At 45.8% G+C, this 20572-nt stretch overlaps 1 protein-coding gene across 1 annotated transcript in view; it reads left to right on the forward strand.

Moving 5' to 3' along the window:
• The window catches only part of ATP10B (ATPase phospholipid transporting 10B (putative)), a 127310-nt gene that overhangs the window by 63089 nt on the left and 43649 nt on the right, over positions 1–20572 (forward strand). Inside the window, 4 exon segments of the mRNA XM_007464400.1 lie at positions 608–843; positions 13540–13731; positions 15204–15804; positions 18397–18506. Of these exon segments, the coding sequence (XP_007464462.1) occupies positions 608–843; positions 13540–13731; positions 15204–15804; positions 18397–18506 (1139 nt within the window).

Raw genomic sequence — 20572 nt, forward strand, 5'->3', positions numbered from 1 at the left:
CTTTGCCTTAGGGGACGTGGCTATAAAATGCCTGGACTGTCATCTTGCACAGACTGAAGGTGGCCAACAGAGCTGACTGATCCCCTCAGCTCCCTCCCCCGACAACACACACACACACACACACACACGCTTCCTAACTAGGAGAAGAAACTCACAAGAGCAGCATTCATTCTTTTGAGTGGGAGGGATGGAGAAAGAGAAAAGAGGGGATATTATTAGGTGTTCCAATCCCCTTTGCCACAGTGGGTAACCATTTACATGGAGCTTCTAATCTCTTCTTAATAATAATACAGCTACCACTACCAGTCCTTAGAGTATGCTAATCACTTTTATATCATTATATCATTAAGTCACAACCCTGTGAGTTAGGTACTTTTTATAACCCCTAATTGAGTAAAGAGAGGCATGGGTTATGCGAAGCGCAAAGTCACATAGCTAGGAGGTAGGAGAGCCAGGATTTGAACCTGTGCAACTTAGTTGCACCCCTCTTTCACCAGCTAGGGTAGCCAGCTGCCTACTCTTAGCTCCACCCCCAAAGTCTGGCATCTCCCCAACCATGATCTGGCCAAGGTATGACTGGCACAATAACGGGGTTCCTTTCCTGCAGCTAAGCGACTAGAGACCCCAGAGGAGCTGGACTCAGACAGCGAAGAGTGGACCCAATACCGGTGCTTGTCCTTCCCAGCCCGAAGGGACCAGGGACCAGCAACAATAAGGGGCCAAGGAGGGTCCCAGCCTCTGAGGAGCCAGAGTGCCCGGGCACGCATCCAGGGCCACTGGCGACAAAGGTCCAGGGGGCGCTGTGAAATCTCACAGCCCCCTGTGGCCTTCAGCAGCTCCATAGTAAGTCCCTGCCTTTTCCTCTTTGAATTGCTAGTGGCCTGTCTCAGGGAGAGAAGGGGGAGGGCTCTGGGGTATGAAAGAGAAAAGGGTGTATAAACCCTGAAGAGCTCTCAGAATGGCAGCTCTTGGTCTTGTATGTAATCTACACAGGGTTTTGGGGGCACGTAGGATTCTTGTTAATTTCAAATGTTCAATGTTTAGAAATTGGGAGATTTCTAAATGGAATTGAAAAAAGTGTCCTCACTAAGCCGGCATTTCCTTGTGGCAAAATAAGTGGTTTGAATGAAGAAGTCGGTACTCAGCCTGGGCGTGTGCCATCCTCAGTTTATCGCTGTCCCTCACCCCTCTCTCTGTATCCTCATCCCTGAGCTGAGGCCCAGCAGCATGTACATTATGCATTTTTTCCAAAATACAGTTAAGAGGAAAAAGAAATATCTGACATGTCCATGTTTCTATAAAGTGGAAAAACAAAAGATGAGCCCCCGTAAGACTTAGGTTTCAAGAAAAAGGGGAGAATGTATTTATTGTGGTAAAGAGTCTTAAATTGTTATGATGCAAAGAACATCTCTGTCAAATTTACTCAGTCCACCTCACTCCCTTAGGCTAACTGTCAGGCCCCTAGGATGTTCGACTTTGCAACTTCGGGGCTTTCTGCATCTGGTCTCTCACATTTGATCCACTGGGATAGTTACCACTAGACGTCCAGGCAGCAGGTGAAGAAACTGAGTTCCTTCCCCAAGATGACACAGCATGCCCAAAAAGTCAAGGCCAGAACCAGGGCCTCTGACTCCTGTCTTATCCCACTTTCCTCTGCACCAGGCTCTTCCTCTGGGGAACACATCATCCAGAGTCTTCTGCACTTACAGAAAAGGCCTCAGGGAGCCCCAGGTATCTTGAACAAGACACACATACAGAGGGACTGAAAGTGCTATTATCCCATTATTAGAACATTAGGTTTTCGGGCTTCCCTGGTGGTGCAGTGGTTGCAAGTCCGCCTGCCAATGCAGGGGACACGGGTTCGTGCCCCGCTCCGGGAAGACCCTACATACCGTGGAGCGGCTGGGCCCGTGAGCCATGGCCTCTGGGCCTGCATGTCCGGAGGCTGTGCTCCTTAACGTGAGAGGCCCACGTAAGCAAAATAAAAGAAAAAAAGAAAAAAAGAACTTTAGATTTTCAAAATGATCATTTTGGTGAATTTCCTTCCAGTCTTTTATTTCCCCCACTAATACACACACACACACACACACACACACACACACACACAAACTACATATTTTAACATTTTTGCAGTCATAGTACACATAAATTATAGCTGCTGGGTTCTTTTTTTTTTTCTTTTTTTTTTTTTTTGCGGTACGCGGGCCTCCCACTGTTGTGGCCTCTCCCATTGCGGAGCACAGGCTCCGGACGCGCAGGCTCAGCGGCCATGGCTCACGGGCCCAGCCACTCCCCGGCACGTGGGATCCCCCCGGACCGGGGCACGAACCCGTGTCCCCTGCATCGGCAGGCGGACTCCCAACCACTGCGCCACCAGGGAAGCCCTGCTGGGTTCTTTTAATCTGACATGATATCAAGAGCCTTTTCCACATTGTTACCTAGTATTCATTATCCAGGACTCTGTTTTCTGACTGTGACAAGAAATGCTGTGAGTCTGTATGTTCTGGGCTGTTGTTTAATCTAACTTTAAGTAAGTACAAATTTAACTCTCTTATGTTATTATCATGCACAGAAATGCAATAGTAGCAAGGAGAAAACAATAACAGTGTGTTAAGACATATGATGCTTATAAACCTACAAGAAGAATGATCCTTTGAGAAGATTTTGGGTTTTATTTTTCTTTTTGATTTTCCCAAATGAAGTAACAACAAGACATGCATATTGTCAAGTCTTTCCTTCTTTAATTTAATTCTGTCCCTTCTGAATGGAATGCCCTTGCCCTCAGCTCTTTACCTAAATATCTGGACAATGAATTCAGTGAATTCTCATTGGGCACAGGTAGTAAGCCTTGCACTACTGGTGTCTTTTGGCATCTTCCAGTTCTAGATACCATGGGCATCCCGTGTGTCTGAGAATGTCTCCCCCAGGACACGGGGGAAGAAAGGAAGCTTTCCTGTGTAGATCTCATTTGGGATACACAGATTCATTGCCCAGCCGGACAAATCTCAGCAGCCCAGAAAAATTGCAGCCCTGAGTCAGTCAGTATAACTTTTATTCGGGGCCCTTAGCTGATGGTCAGTGAAAGGGACACGTTAACTTATGAGCTGCCTCCAGATCCTGGATGTCATTGTTCTGCCCTGGCTGGCACATTCCAAGTCCAGTTCTAACTAAATACATTTAGGAACAACAAGGAAATGGACACATAGAGTGAGACCCAACTCTTTTTGCCTCAGCAAGAGAGGATGGTGATGTGTTCCCTTCATGAGCTGCTAAATATGCTGTTCTACAAGTCAGGCTGAAAATCTGGGGTCAGTGGGACAATAGCATCCTGGCTATTTGTTAGGGAGGGCACTGGGCCAAGGGTCAGGAAACATAGGCTCTGGTTTCAACTCTGCTAAGGCTTGCTGCGTGGCCTTATGCAACATGTTAAACCTCTCTCCCTGTTTCATCACCTGAAAATACGTTGCTTACAACTCTGACTGGCTGTTCTGAAACTCAGATACCATGATGCTTGTGCTGACCTGCAAGGTCTCTGCCAGCTATGAATTAAGCACATTTGGGGTCACATGTCCCAGGTTCTCATCTTTGCTCCACCGTGTATTAGCTCCGTGACTTTGGTCAACTCAGTGAGCTGGAAGCCTCGATGTTCTCATCTTGAAAAGGGATTATGGTTGTTCCTCGTGAGTTGATTTTGAGGATTTAATTCTTAAAGCTCATGTGTTCTAGACAGATGGATAACTAAGAGAAGTTTTAAATGACTTTTCTAAAGGAAAGCTGTCTGCCTTGGACAAACATGCACATAACTGATGACAGGGAGGGGAAATGGGAGTTTTCATAAAACACAATGTCAAGCTCTCTCCCCTGAGATTCTGGGATATTCGGTCTAGGGTGGGGCCTGAGCATTCATGTTTTTATTTCTGATGATTCCAGTGAGCAAACAAGATTGAGAAACGCTCCAAGCATACCATCACCCCACTGGAAAATGGTCTTCATTTGGCTCAGACGGGCACCTTGTACAGCATGGGAGGCATTGGCTAAAGGGAGTGATGTATGTTGCCTTAAAGGGCTCTGACACTAACCTGTAAACTCTTTGTGGCTGAGTGGCAGACCCTTGAGTGAGTCCATGGAGAACGTCTGCGGCAGCCCCAGGGGGATGCCCTGGCTCCTGGCTCCCACTCACCCCCGCTTGGCAGGCTTTCTGTGTTGCCTCCTCTTACACCCGCCCGTCTGGCAACCAACCTCATTGGGTAATCTCTTGGCAAAACCAGTGCTTTACCTTTCCTTTGTAAACTCAGCCAGAACTTGCCTCTGAAGCCCCAGGGATGCCAGGTCATGGCGGAGCGCCCAACCCCGTTCCAAAGAAGCCCATTGCTCTGAACCAAAAATCAACAATAACAGCCACTACAACAAAAGCTGGCTTTTTTCTTTTACTACAAAGATCAAGGAAGCATCTGTTATTGTTGTCTAATTGGCTGCTCTAAAATCTGTGGCTTTAGGGTGGGGTAATATTCTTAGGAAAGTGGTGAGTTCTGAGCCAGCATTTAATAGTCCTGCCGGAGGGAAAGTGAAATGCCTTTTCCCCCCTGGTCTGTAAGCAGCCAAGATTGGAGTCGAGAGTCTTTGTTTGGACATGCCACTTGGAAAAATAGTTTTGGGTCATCAGAGCAAAGACTGTTTTCCTAATCATAAAGTTTGCATCAGGGCTGTTTAGGCTCCAAACCCCACCACCTCTCCCTTCTGTGGGCACGACCCCTCCCACCTGTCTAGAAAGAATGCAATAGAGGGAAGTAAAGGCAGTGTCTTTGGCCCTCTGCCTCCTTTCTTGAAACTTGGTCTTCCTTTCATTCTTGGGAAGATATTTGTGCCATACTTATAGTCTGCTCTGGGTTGACAGGGACGGCCCACATGCACAGACTCCAACGGCAAGGTTAGGTAAGAGTCCTGAGTTAACTAGTCAAGCGCGCAAAATCTTTTAGTAAGTGATGTGACCACACAGGACAAGAAATGGATGAAGCCTGTCTCAGCTTTGCTTCCCTTAGCTCCCAGGGTCCCAAATGGGGGCACACAGCTGTGGTGACCCTTTTCACAGAACTGGGTCTTACAAGATCTGGGATGCTTCTTTCTTTTTTTTTTTTTATTGAACTATAGTTGATTTACAATATTGTATTAGTTTGTGGTGTATAGCAAAGTGATTCAGATAGATAGTTAGATAGATAGATAGATAGATAGATACAGACATATTCTTTTTCATATACTTTTCCATTATGCCTAATTACAGGATATTGAATACAGTTCCCTATGCTATACAGTAGGACCTTTTTGTTTATCTGTTTTACGTATAGTAGTTTCTATCTGCTAATCCCAAACTCCTAACTTATCCCTACCCACCCCCTTTCCCTTTGGTAACCATAAGTTAGTCTTCTATGTCCATGAGTCTGTTTCTGTTTCATAAGTAAGTTCATTTGTATCATATTTTAGATCCACATATAAATGATATCATGTGGTATTTATCTTTCTCTGTCAGACTTACTTCACTTAGTATGATAACCTCAAGGTTCATCCATGTTGCTGCAAATGGCATTATTTCATTCTTTTTAATGGCTGACTTAGACACACACACACACACACACACACACACACGCACACACGCACACACACCTTCTTTATCCATTCATCTGTCGATGGGCATTTAGGTTACTTCTATGTCTTGGCTATTGTAAATAGTGCTGCTGTGAACGCTGGGCTGAATATATCTTTTTGTTGTTGGGTTTTTTTTTGTGGTACACGGGCCTCTCACTGCTGTGGCCTCTCCCATTGCGGAGCACAGGCTCCGGACGCGCAGGCTCAGCAGCCATGGCTCACGGGCCCAGCCACTACGTGGCATGTGGGATCCTCCCGGACCAGGGCACGAACCCGTGTCCCCTGCATCGGCAGGTGGACTCAACCACTGTGCCACCAGGGAAGCCCCTGTATATATCTTTTTGAATTAGAGTTTTCTCCAGATATATGCCTAGGAGTGAGATTGCTGGATCATATGGCAACTCTATTTTTAGTTTTTTAAGGAGCCTCCACACTGTTTTCCATAGTGGTTGCACCAATTTACATTCCCAACAACAGTATAAGAGGGTTCCCTTTTCTCCACACCCTCTCCAGCATTTGTTATTTGTAGACTTTTGATGATGTGAGGTGATACCTCGTTATAGTTGTGATTTGCATTTTTCTAATAAGTAGCAATGTTGAGCATCTTTTCATGTGCCTATTGGCCATCTGTATGTCTTCTTTGGAGAAATGTCTCTTTAGGTCTTCTGCCCATTTTTAGATTGGGTTGTTTGTTTTTTTGTTGTTGAGTTGTATGAGCTGTTTGTATATTTTGGAAATTAAGCTCCTGTTGGTCATATCATTTGCAAATATTTTTTCCCATGCCGTAGGTTGTCTTTTCGTTTTGTTTATGGTTTCCTTTGCTGTGCAAAAGCTTATAAGTTTGATTAGGTCCTATTTGCTTATTTTTGCTTTTATTTCTTTTGCCTTGGGAGACTGACTTAAGAAAACATTGGTACGATTTATGTCAGAGAATGTTTTGCCTATATTCTCCCCTAGGAATTTTATGGTGTCGTGTCTTATGTTTAAGTCTTTAAGGCATTTTGAGTTTACTTTTTGTGTATGGTTTGAGGGTGTGTTCTAACTTCGTTGATTTACATTTACAGCTTTCCCAACATCACTTGCTGAAGAGACTGTCTTTTCTCCATTGTATATTCTTGCCTCCTTTGTCAAAGATTAATTGGCCATAGGTGTGTGAGTTTATTTCTGGGCTCACTCTACTGTTCCATTGATCCATATGTCTGTTATTGTGCCAATATCATGTTGTTTTGATTACAGTAGCTTTGTAGTATTGTCTGAAGTCTGGGAGGGTTATGCCTCCAGTTTTGCTGGTTTTCCCCAGAATTGCTTTGGCAATTCTGGGTCTTTTGTGGCTCCATACAAATTTTAGGATTCTTTGTTCTAGTTCTGTGAAAAATGTCATGGGTAATTTGATAGGGATCACATTAAATCTATAGATTGTTTTGAGTAGTATGGCCATTTTAACAATATTAATTCTTCAAATCTAAGAACATGGAATATCTTTCCATTTCTTTGTATCATCTTCAATTTCCTTTATCATTGTTTAATAGTTCTCAGCAGGTAAGTCTTTCAGATCCTTGGTCAGGTTTATTCCTAAGTTTGGTTTTGGTTTTGGGCTTTTTTGATGCAATTTTAAAAGGAATTGTATTTTTACTTTCTCTTTCTGATATTTCATTGTTAGTGTTAAGAAATCCAACAGGTTTCTGTATGTTAAACTTGTATCCTGCTACCTTGCTGAAATCATTTATCAGTTTTAGTAGTTTTTGTGTGGAGTCTTTAGGGTTTTCTATGTATAACATCATGTCATCTGCATATAATGACAGTTTTACCTCTTCCCTTCCAGGTTGGATATCTTTTATTGTTTCTTGTCTAATTGCTGTGGCTAGGACTCCCAATACTATGTTGAATAGAAGTGGTGAGAGTGGGCCTCCTTGTCTCATTCCAGATTTTATCAGGAAGGCTTTCTCTGTTGAGTATTATGTTGGCTGTGGGTTTGTCATAAATAGATTTTATTATGCTGAGATATGATCCCGCTATACCCACTTTGGTAAGGGTTTTTATCATGAATGGATGCTGTGGGAAACTCTCTTCTTGCTAGGCCACTGAGTTTTTTTCCTTGGGGCTTCTGTCCCATTTGGGAAAAGCTTACCTTAATAATCCACATGCTTCTGTTTAAGCAAATATTTACTAATATTGAGCTCTTCCCATTCTTGAACCAAACTCAGTATCATCAAGGCCACAGCCTCATCAAGGGCAAAAACATGACTGCCCTAAATAATACTTCAGCCTTCAGCTCCCCAGCAACTGGGAAAGTTTGTTTCGACAATAGCAATACAACCGTGTGGCTAAGTATTCAAAAGGAACCAAAGGGCAAATGAAGAGAGTAAGCCTCCCTCCCTCCTCTATTCCCCACCACCTCAGAGACAACCATTATTTGTATATTCCTGTGTCTTTGCCAGAGGTGCTGTATCTATATAGAAACAGGCAAGTGGGGTGTACACATAAACACATCCTTTCCCACAAACAGAAGCATAGCATACACACTGTTTTGGACTTTGGACTTTTTTTTAACCTAATGAATCTTGGGGAATATTTCATATATGTAGACAAACTGACAGGTATTCAATGGAGAGCCACTTCATCCCTTTTTTTTTTTTTTTTTTTTTTTTTTTTTTTTAATTTTGCGATACGCGGGCCTCTCACTGCTGTGGCCTCTCCCATTGCGGAGCACAGGCTCCGGACGCGCCGGCTCAGCGGCCATGGCTCACGGGCCCAGCCGCTCTGCGGCATGTGGGATCTTCCCGGACCGGGGCACGAACCCGTGTCCCCTGCATCGGCAGGCGGACTCTCAACCACTGTGCCACCAGGGAAGCCCTCATCCCATTTTTAACAGCTGTTAGAATTTGTTGGATGGTCGAGCCATCACATGTTTATACATGTATGTAAGTTTTTCTATGGTATTCTTAGAGCATAACTGCTAAATTGAGATTGTGTGCATTTTTAAAATTTTGATTGATACTTCTCAAGTGGTTGTACGAGTTCAGACACTCACCAAAGCAAATAGAAGGGTCTGCCTCCTCCCCTTCTTCCAAGTCTTTGTATTCTCAGTGCCTACATTTCTTTAGAATAGCCTTTCATTTATTGTCGTTCGGTCAACAAATACTAAATAATATAGCAAGTACTGTTCTAGACACTGGGGATGTAAAGTCTAATGGGGCATTGTTCCTGATTTCAGGCACTTAGAGCCCAGTGAAGGGGCAAGAACCCCAGTGCCTACAGGACACTGCTCTCAGTGCTGGGGTGTATGGGTGCAGAGGTGCTATAGGAGCCCAGAAGAGGTGTACCTACATCAAACTAGGCATCAGGGGGCTCCCTGGAAGGGTTAGCATCAGAGCTGAATTTGAGACAAAATTGTAAAGGTTAACCAGAGCAAAGAGAAGAGACCATCTAGTGGAGAGAGTGCAGGTTGTTTTCGGGGAGACATTCTGCACAAGCAAATGGAGACTTGGGGTTCCAAGGAATGGCTGGAATAAGAGGCACAGGTCGGAGAGAGGCGAACGAGGAGATAGAGACATGGGAGGAACCAAGCCACAGAGTTTGCTTCCAGGCCTGTGTACCAGGGTTCCTGTTCATTTCCGCCGCTGGCTCTGTGGGTTCCCATGGCAACAATCTGCTGCACCCAATTAGTGATAGTCACCAATGTGACCATGAGTGAGCCGTCACTAAAACTGAGAGGAGTGTAATGGAATGGAGCTTGGCCTCTTCTCCCAGCCTTCAATGCAGAACACTCCCCAGTCAGAGAGGAAGTGGGCTATATCTATAGGGCAGCCCTATAGCCTAGAGCCTTGCTACCCAAACTCTTGTCCTCGGACGCCCAGCAGGAGCACCACTTGGGAGCCTGTAGAAATGCAGATGCTCAGACCCCACTCCAGAACTGCTGCATCAGTATATGCATTTAAATAAGACACCCAGGTGATTTGTGTATATGTTAGAGTTTGGGAAGTGCTGGCGTCGTGTTTAAGGGTTTGGGTTTTGGCATCAGCAGAACTGGATTCAAGACCCAGCTTTTTAGTTGATTTTAGAACCTTAGACAAGTTACTTAACTTCAGTGAGCCTCATTTGCCTCATAAATAAAATGGGAGAATGATAGTAGCTATTTTGATGCTGTTATAATGATTACATGATGTACATGGAAGCACTTACCAAAGCCCCTGACTTTGCTATAAGTTGTCAATAGATATAATCTGATGATAATAGGATCCTTGAGGATGTGGTGTGAGGTCAGAGATCACCTTCCCCAAAGAGGGTTTATCTGAGCTTCGGGTGTTCTGCAATAGAAAGAAATCCAACCAGTTGGGTGCCCAGCTGCCACAAAGCTCTAATCTGAGCAACTGGTGGCCCCACAAATGTATATTTCTTTTCCTTCAGAGAAATAGACTAGCCAAAGGGCCCGGAGCGGGTTGGGGGCACTGCTTTCTCTAAAAGCGTCCTACATGCCAAGTTCCTAAATGTTAATGAACCGGACAGCAAACCAACGGGCTGTGGATGAAGGGAACCACGAAGAAGCTTGCCCTGCAGAAACAAGTCTGCGTGCCTGGATAAAGCTTCCCTGACATCTGCTGCTGACACCTGCAGGCTGGGCCTGCTGCCAATGCCAGAGAGAGGCAGGCCCTTTGCAGAACTTTTTTTTTGTGTGTGCATTGCTATATGATTGGGTAGAAATATACTAAATAAGAGTTGTAACAAAGAGCCCCCATGGGCTAATCAGCGGTGAGGTAGCATGGTGTCCTAGATAGGAGTCAGGCAACAAAGGTTCGAGTGAGTGCCTACAGGCTGCCAGGCACCGGGGACACACCACAGTCTCTGCCCTCATGGCACTTAGAGACTAGAAAGTAATGGACATGCAATACATAACCGTTAAATCATTTTAACTGTGTCACCGTTTGGAAATACATAATGCATAGCTTGGAGCAAAGCAGTGTGCTGTCAGAGGCCGGAGTCAGGTGGTGTGAAAACTCTCCTAGTTCTGACTCTGATTCAATGTGCAATTTTGGGGAGTTCACGACCCTCCTCCCTGGCACTCAGTTTTAGCATCAGGAAAATAGGGGATTTGGCCTTGATGACCTCCAAGCTTGTTCCCAAGTCTGGGTATCTTTGGTAAGGGTTAAAAGCATCCCATTCATGTACCCCTGCCAAAAAAAAAAAAAAAAAAATGAAATCTACTTTCTGAAAAAGATCCCCATAATCCCCTTTATAACCTCATGGACTCCCTGCTGAGCCCTAAGGATTAGATATATAAGCCCATCAGTTGTATTTGGGATCCCAGACCCTAAAGATGCCAACTGTCAGCAAGTATCAAAGGCCACTTCCTTCTCATGGGAGATCTTGCCTGGCGTGGAGGTTAAAGAGCATGAATTCTAGAGTCGGACTTTCTTGAATCAACTTTGCTGTGAGACCTTGGGCCAGACACCTAATCTCCCTGGGCAGCAATTTCCTCGTTTGAAGGGCAGAGGTAACTGGGAGAATAATAGTACTCAATAGATAGTGTGCTGTGGGGATGCAGTGAGATAATGGATGTACCCAGAACATAAGAAACACTCCACGAAATGGAACTGTCGTTTCTATTATCAGAAATTGGCTCAGAACGATTATCAGAAATTGGCTCAGAGTTTGTGAGTGATGTTGGTAAACTGGATGGACCCTGGAATCTGGTTAGAGGAGTACGCACGGGAGCATTCATAAGGGAACATAGCTACTTTACCACGACCACAGAAAGGAAGACCCTAGGCTCGCAGTCATGGGGTCTGACATCAATTCTGGCTTTACAGTGACTCCTTGGGTGACACTGGTCAATTCAGACATCTCTCTGGGTTTCAGTTAAGTTGGGGCTAGTTTCATCTCAACTTGGGACTGTGAGAACCCAGTGAGATCACATAACTGACATCGTTGGAAAGGTAGGATTAGCTCCATCACTGTGAGTTCCTGCTATGACAACTGTACTCAGAGGCAGGGAGGATGGATGGTTCCTGCTCCTTCCTAAGCTTTCTGAAAATAGGGTCACTATATGGTATGGATGGCCCACCATTACTTATTACAGGGCAAGGAAAGGGAATGCAGACTGGATGCAGTTTTACTCACACTCTTCCTTTTAATAAAAAGGCTTTTTTCTGGACACTGTCCTCTTAAGATGGTATAAACAAGTTGGAAGTGTAGGCATTGGCTCTGGGAAAGCCCTCCAAATGAAGGTCAGAACTCTTTACAGTGTGAGCTCCACCCGCAGTCCACTTCCCCGATCAAGCTGTACTGTTGGAAAAGCCGACTCTCATCCCTTCAGCCATCCAGCACCTCCACGTCAGTCTGGGTTTCCTCCCCTGTGGCTCTCGCCTGTGCAAGCAGTTCCAGGGAGGCTAGAATCTGACTTCTGGTGTCACTGCGCTTGGTAGTCAGAGAAGACACAGTCTGAGGACTCTTTCCGCACAGGCTGTTTTTCATCTCAACTTGGGTTCTTGTTTGTAAAACTCGCTAGCTCGTTGGCCCTCGGTCTTCACTCTGCACGAATCAGTCAGGATTCCGTCAGTCCATCGTTTCCAATCATTGACTCTCTTCTAAACTTTAATTAACCTGTGAACTCTGAACATTGATAGAAATGGCTTTTTGCGGAATGGCTTTTGTCATATCTACGAGGACCTAGTGTTTACTGAACTTCGGCTTCAAACAAAGCAGTCTTTGGAGTCACGGAAGATACAACTTCATGGAAAAGGCAGAGTCTCTGTCTTTCAGGCTCTTGGTTGATCTCTAGAGAGATTAAACATGGACTTAAGAAAATTGAATTTAAAATATAGGTCAGTATGTAGTGAATTCTAGAGGGATGGTAGAGGTGGCAACTTCCACAAAGATGTGGAAATCCATGAGTCAGATCCAGCCCACAGGTTTTTTAAAAAAGAAAAGAAACAAAAAACAGTTCTCACATCGTCTCTACTTTATCTTGAAAAATCCAGAGACCTGGCAAAATGTACCAGCCCCGGAGCATGTTAGTAGCAGAGCAGTCGCCCCCTTTTAGATGGGGTGGGACTTGCCAGGTCTCACAGCCCCCAATCCCATTAGTGTCCTCAACTGTACCTTGGCCAGCTTCCCTCATTCACCTTACCCTGACTCCTGTGTGCATTCTGCATCCAGGAGCCTGTTACTGTGGCTCAGAAGACAGAGAACTCACTGTGGGCTGGATCAGATCTCATGGACCCGTGCCGTTTTCATGGTTACTGATGTCTAGGTAGGATTCGGGTAGAGAGGAGAGGAAGTCAAACAGGGTGTGATCAGAGGCATAGGAGGCGAGTATAGCCCCCGGAGGCAGCAAACAGACCACCCTGCCTAGCTGAGGGTCCACAATGCAGAGTGGTGGGAATCAAGAGTGGAAATGCAAATGGGAAAGAATTGAGGTGCCAGACTGAATTGATCGTGTTTACAATGAAGATCTCCTGGAATTTTTTTCAAGCTCAAGAATACCTTGAGGGAAATAGTATTTTTAGGAGGATGAATGGGTGATACATATGAAGGGTCTGAAGGAAGAGACGTGAAAGGCAACCACCTCACTTTAGAGGCTGATGCAGGAATCCAAGCTGGTGGGCTTAGAGGGTCTGCGCTTGGCTGGAAACATCAGGAATGAGGGGTAAATGGCGGGGAGACCCTGTGGGGAAAGAACTACCAGAGTCTATAACTGATGGACATGTGGGGTCAAGGGAAAGGGAGGAACCAAATCACACTCTACAATGACCAGGCCCAGGGGAGGGGGAGACGTGCTAGATGCAGGATCGCAAAGGGGGGACTGTATCAGCCTTTCCCAGGCATGAAAGGATCTGCCGGAGGGGGCTTTCCTCCCCAGTCCCTTCAGGAAAGACTTTGACCCGGGCCTTTCTCTCCCAGGAAAAAGATGTGACTCCGGATAAAAACCTCCTGACCAAGGTACGAGATGCAGCCCTGTGGCTGGAAACCCTGTCACACAGCAGACCTGCCAAGCCTTCCCTCTCCACTACCTCCTCCACTGCTGACTTCTTCCTGGCCTTAACCATCTGCAACTCCGTCACGGTCTCCACGACCGCAGAGCCCCGTCAGAGGGTAAGGACCGCTGATAGTAAGGTGGGATGGATGGGAGGAGGGCAAGGGGCGACGGCGGAAGCCCTGCACAGGGGGACAAGATACTTGGGTCCTAGCCACACTGTCACCATTTCATCACTGTGAGACCTTGAACAGAGCTCTTAGCCTCTCTGGGCCTCAATCTCCTCATTTTCTAAATAAAATATTAAAAGTTCCATATGAGCTCTCTATATAGGTCTCACATTTTTGTGTCCGTCTGTCTGCAGGGTAGATGTTAAAAGTTAATATTTACTGAGCACTCGCTGTGTGCCAGGCTCCATGCCAAACACGTCACCTGCACTATCATTTAATCCTCACAGCCCAACAGTCCTAGGAGGTATGTCTTTGGATTTAACAACTGAAGAAACAGTGGCGTGGCTCAGAGAGCTTGAGGAACTTAAGGAAGGACGTATGGTGAATACACGGCAGAACGATCTGTACGATTCTGTAATAATATCACGGTATAGTGGTATCTGCTTTTTAATGGAGGGTTAAAAAAATACTTAACACCATGTGTGAAGTTCTGCCAGTTTGGAGATAACGCACCTAGATGGCCACTCATAGGACGTTATACTCTGAATTATTTTTGAGTACAGAAGATAGATTTATCTTTGATTATCCACATACTCTCACCCAAGCTCCCTTGTAAGTGAAAAATAAGAATAATTGGGTGTTACAACATGTGGCCACAAAAATCAAGAAAAAGAGGGTTCATCCAGGCACCAAACCAGAGCCCCCATTATTACACCCAGATTCTAAACTACCCTGAAAAGTCGGCAAGTAATCAGAAGTCTTCAGGGAGTTTTGGGAACGCAGGAAGCATTATCTGAGCAATTCTCCCTATTTTCAAGAGAGAAAACAGTACCATTTGGGGAAGGACAGCATCCAGTTCTCAATTTGCACGTCAGTGGGGAGGCTTTAGCTGGCAGGTAGCTCAAGAGCCCAATCCCTGGAGTCAGACAGACCCAGACTTGAGACCCAGCTCTGCTATCTATACACTGGGTGATCACAGCCAATTTAACCTCTTTATGCCTCAGTTGCCTCATCCAGAAATTGGATAATGATAGGATCCCCTAGCATCGCTGGGAGGATGAAGTGAGATGCTGTGTGGAAAAATAAAGCAGACAAGGCGATGATAAGGGTGCAGGGCATGTGAACCCCTACTATGAGTCTGGCTTTGGTCTCCTTTGCTTTGCTTTGCCCATGATCAGAGTGGGATGGTCATAAGATAGAGGAAAATGAGTATCGCCAATCCCTAGGAAGTCAGGGCTGGAAGGAAACCAATGGCCTAACTCCCTCATGCTATAGGTGGGTAAACCGAGGCTCACAGAGGGGAGAACCCACCATCACTGAAGGCCCACCTAATTCACTGATGGCAAAATGAGATTCATAAGACAGCTTGATAGTTTGCCCAACCTGGAGAGTCATGGTCTCCTTCCCTCCTGTACCACAAGGTCACAGTGCCACCCTCGACCAAGGCTCTGGTGACATCCCTGGAGAAGATTCAGCAGCTGTTCCACAGGTTGAAGCTTTCGAGCCTCAGCCAGTCATTCTCGACCACCGCACTCTCCGACGTGGACCTGGGGGAGAGTTTGGGGGCCAACATGCCCACCACGGACTCGGAAGAGAGAGACGACGCGTCTGTGAGCAGTGGCGGCTACTCCACCGACGGCGGCTACAGGAGCAGCACAGGGGAGCAGGGTGACATCCTGGGGGCGGGTCCGGGTGCCTCCCTGGAGGAGGTGCTGCAGGCCCCGGCCCTCAGCCTGGCCGGCCCCGAAGTCTGTTACGAGGCCGAGAGCCCCGATGAGGCTGCCCTGGTGCACGCTGCCCGTGCCTACAGCTTCACGCTGGTGTCCCGGACGCCCAAGCAGGTGACCGTGCGCTTGCCCCAAGGCACCTGCCTCACCTTCGATGTCCTCTGCACCCTGGAGTTTGACTCTGTCAGGAAGAGGATGTCCGTGGTCGTGAGGCACCCGCTGACCGGTGAGATCATCGTCTACACCAAGGGTGCCGACTGCGTTATCATGGACCTGCTGGAAGACCCAGCCTGCGGTGAGTCCACCTCACCGGGTTCCAAGAAGAGAGGGCTTATTTAACAGGCGGCGTGGATGGTAACCAGGGGCTCAGGTTATAGTGTCACTCAGTCCGGCAGGTCCCAACTGGAACACAAACCCTCAAGATGCTCTCCACAAAGCAGCTTGCTTTACACGTCTCCACGACCTGGAGAATTACAGAGCTCATTATTAACTTATTAAAGGCTTTGTTTGGGCAGTCTTGTCATAGAGGAACTTCTTTAACTTTATTTATCCCAGTTTCTAGTTTTCCAAACTCATTTAAAAATGGATTCTCCGTACACAATTTTTTTTTTTTCACCAGGACACCCATTAACATACCCTAGGACACACTGTGGTCCTAACTCTTAGTTTTGGAGAGAAGCCAACTGAACCCAAAGACAGAAGTGACTTAAAAGAAGTGGCCCCAGCTAACTAGTGGTAAATCCTATGTGGAGGTGTCCTGAATCCCAGTTCAGGGCTGTTTCCGTGCTGCCGGAATTCTGCATCAGGCTCGGTTCACTCTGGGAAGCCTCAGGTGGTCCTCTTTATCATCCCTTTCCCCAGCCTCCCCCAAACAGATTTTCATAAACTTGCTCCAAGCCAGAAAAATGTTCCAAAGTCCCTACATATCAGTGTCCAATTTTGGAACAGCATGAATTAGTGTGCAGCCGCTTCCTGATTGCTAGCTAGGAGAAGACAGTTCTGGGGCTGTGATTCTCCCAGGGTAGTAGATTCTAGCCAAGCTTTAGAATTGCCCAGGCAGCCCTGTGCCTCCTGAATTATCAGCTATGGATGAGAGCCAAGAGGTTCATGGCGGGGTTGATGAGTGTTTTGAAAGGGAAGGGAGCTAATTAAGTCTCTTCATCCCCAGACTCTGGCAGACAAGTAAATTCAGTGTTTCCGAGTCAAGGGTGCCACGGCATTCTATCCCCGGGCAACAGCCTTCCACACTGCCCTGGAGATGTTTCTTTCTCTGTTCCTCACCTGACTCCAAAATGGATTACCGATGCCTCCGATAAAAAATACATAGACAGGGTTACTATAAGATTTGCGAAGCAAAGATTTCAAAAGGGGGGGAAAAATAATCTCAGGGTTTAATATATTTACAGTGTTTGAACATCCAATTTGACCCTGAGGTTCCCGGTAGCCTGAGCAAAAATGTAAACTCAAAGGCACACAGGTAGAAGGCAAAAGGTGTTTAATCTCGGGAGCTGATGTCTTTCAAAATAAAATATTGTGGATACTGCTCAAAAAGATAAGGTACGAAGACCGTCGTTAAGGTACCAGGAAACCAGTAGCATCTGAAAAATGAGAAAATAATCTTTGAAGGGATTTTTATACTGCATAAAAGCAGCCTTAGAATAGTATCAGGGAGAAAGTGAGAGCTTTGTTGGACTTCCTTATACTTACCTTACTGTTAAGAATTGTACTTTTAATTTTGCATTATATGGAAGGATGGACAAAGTGCACAAAATCTGTTTACTGCTTAGGGCTTCTAAAGATCTCAATCCAGCCCTGGTAAAGAAGGATTCAGAAGCTTTTTCCAAGCTCAGATTTACAAAGTGCTGCCACTGATTAGTGATGTCTGTAACATCTTAGATAAAGGAAGCAGTGATTGCATCAATCCTGCCCCACAACCACCAGCCCAGGCTGAAAAATTCTTTTTTCTCTGATAGATCAAAGTACTGGAATTTCAAAAGAAAAAGATAAATTTCTTCTAAGAGAATCGTATTATGTAGGACGTCAAAAGGGGGACTTTGAGCAACACAATGAAATATTTTTCACACTAGATTTATAGGAATCCAAAAAATATTTTTTCTAAGCCTAACTCAGCAAACCCAGTATGGTGAGGAACTTAGTAACGAGATTCAGGTCTGTGGCCACCTTGGAAGCAACTTGCTATAAGGACTAAAGTAGATGACGGAGAAGGTGATGGATAGTATGTCTGAGACTTAGCAAACTGGTCATCCAGGGCTAAACTGGCCACGTGGAAAACTCCTTAGGTAACAAGAAACACTCAGACTTCTAGTCCCCTGATTCAGCAGGCCTTCAACCTGACCTGCGAATCTCTATTATTGGTTTACGTTCCCTGGTGGTTCTGATGCAAACAGATATCCATGCTTTTTTTTTTTTTTTTTTTTTTTTTTTCCAAGCTCTTTACATGTTGAAGCTGAAACCAGAAGTCCAACAGTACACTATCTTCACTTTTTTTTTTTTTTTTTTTTTGCCTCACAGCATGCAGGATCTTAGTTCCCTGACCAGGGATCAAACCCATGCCCCCTGCAGTGGAAGCACGTTGTCCTAACCGCTGGATCACCAGGGAATTCCTGCAAACAGGCATTTGGGAGGAACCACCTACCTTCCCTAAATAGTACTTCTCTCAGCCAGACGTTGGATGATCAGATATAGAGAGCAGACAATTTAAGGACCCGTGGAGTTACCACCTTCCAGGGCAGCCTGGGAGAGCTGTTGCATGTTTACAGGGGGCGGGGGTATGAGGGAATTCCTCCTCTAAAGATGCCTGAGTGTTAGGAACGGGATCCCTAAGCAATTGCCCACGACCTCATGGGGGATAATGACTATTTGACAGCGACTGACGCTGATGTGGAAAAGAAGGTGAGGAAAATCCGAGCCCAGACCCAGAGGCATCTAGACTTGTATGCGAGGGACGGCCTTCGAACACTGTGCATTGCCAAGAAGGTGAGAACAAATTCCACGCTTAGTGGCTGAAAGGCCTCGACCCTGCTTCTGTCTTTTCTATTGCTTTTTTAGAAGATCCTCAGTGTTGTTTGTTTTAATATTTTCCAAATTAGCTATCCTGACCACAGAGACCCATGACTTTGACAGTTTTGCTGGGACAAAAATCTGAGTGGCAAGCTTCCTTATTAGTGTGGCTTTGTGGTTCCTTGCTTTCCATTGTCTATGTAACTGATGACCTATAACTCATAATTTTTTAATGTTATAATTTTGCCTTCAAATATCCTTTGAACGTTTGCATTATTTGCCTAGATTTGGAATTGGGGAGATTTTATGTGATCACATACAAATCTAGATTTCTGGTTTCTCTTGAAAGTGCAGAGGATCTGGAAAACGGGATCTCCATTCTTGAATAGCTACAAATAGCTAGAGCCATGTAGCAGCTGATCCCTTCGATGAAGGATATATTCTGCTGTGTTCTGGGTTTGGTCATGTTTCCTACCATTCCCGATTGCATTGCCCTTGTCCCAGCTATAGTCAAGTAGATTACCCACCTGATGCCCTTCAGGTCTTTCACTTTGCTGCCCCTACAGGAAAGGAGGCAAAGAGCTATGAATCCCAGAGCTGGGGCATCTAATAAGGCACCTAAAATCAGATAGGGGAGCTATGATGGGCATACATTTCAAGATGGCTAGAAGTGGCTTCTTCTCCATAAATCCCCAGAGCTCTTCATCTCTTTTGTAGGTGCTTAGTGCACCTTGAGGTTTAAGAGCACCCGCTTTAAAGCCAGACCTACCAGGGGGCAAGTCCCAATCTCACCACTTATCTGTGGTGTGACCTTGGGCAAGTTTCTTCACCTCTCCGAGTTTGAGGATGTTCTTATCTGTAAAAAGGTGCTAGTGTTCCCTACCTCATATAATTGTCAGGGACATTAACTAAGATAACACAGGTACAGCACCTGGGACAGTGACCCGCATTACTATTCTATAAATTGTAATTATATCCTTACCACCTTCTATTTTTTATTGACATTATCTATTCCTATTTTGCCTCCTCTGATGAGACTGTTCTTCCTTGAGAGCAAAAGGCCTTCCTGTGTCCCCTTGGTTTTCCCTACCGTGCGGTGCACGGAGGGAAAATTCAAGAATAGTTGATGCTTCAAGGAAAGAGTCATTCATTACTATAAGAGACAGTGAGGGGCTTCCCTGGTGGCGCAGTGGTTGAGAGCCCGCCTGCCAATGCAGGGGACACGGGTTCGTGCCCCGGTCTGGGAGGATCCCACATGCCGCGGAGCGGCTGGGCCCGTGAGCCATGGCCGCTGAGCCTGCGCGTCCGGAGCCCGTGCTCCGCAACGGGAGAGGCCACAACGGTGAGAGGCCCGCATAACGCAAGGAAAAAAGAAAAAAAAAGAGACAGTGAGGATATAATGCCAACAGAGGGGTCTAAAAGTGCTGTGGACTCCACATATGCCCTCTAGTTGGATTCTTTCAGCCATTGGGCACCCCCAGCAGCTGGTGGAATGGTCTACCAGGCTATGCAAGATCTGGATGCTTCTCACCTTTCCAGCCTCATTGCTGGTCCTGTCCACCTGGCTCTCCATCCTTAAGCCAACTGGTAAGTTCAAGGGACAGAAAGAAAGCCAAGTCCTTTGCTATTTCATGGCCTTTGAACTTACCCCTCCCCGTGACAGAAGCCTTCTCGTCATTGGATCTCAGCCGACATGTCACCTTGTCTAAGGGACCTGACGATCCAAATGAAATAACCCCTCTTCCCACAACTATCCCCCTACCCTGTCATACGCCGTCATATCACCTTCTTTGTTTTCTGTATGGAACTCCTTGACATGATCCATTCTTTTAAATTATTCACTTGGATCATGTCTCTCACCCTCCACTAGCACATAAGCCCAGGCTTATAGGATTCTTGTCTGTCTCGATCACTGGTATATCTCCGGTGACCAGAGCATCACAGGGGCTCAACAGAAGTGCGATGATAATGGAACACGAAGAACCAATCCTTCATCAATTCAAGACTCAAAAAAAAAAAAAAAAAAAAAAAAAAAAAAAAAA

Source organism: Lipotes vexillifer, unplaced genomic scaffold (assembly GCF_000442215.2).
Source record: "Lipotes vexillifer unplaced genomic scaffold, Lipotes_vexillifer_v1.1 scaffold95, whole genome shotgun sequence".
Classification (NCBI taxonomy): Eukaryota; Metazoa; Chordata; class Mammalia; order Artiodactyla; family Lipotidae; genus Lipotes; species Lipotes vexillifer.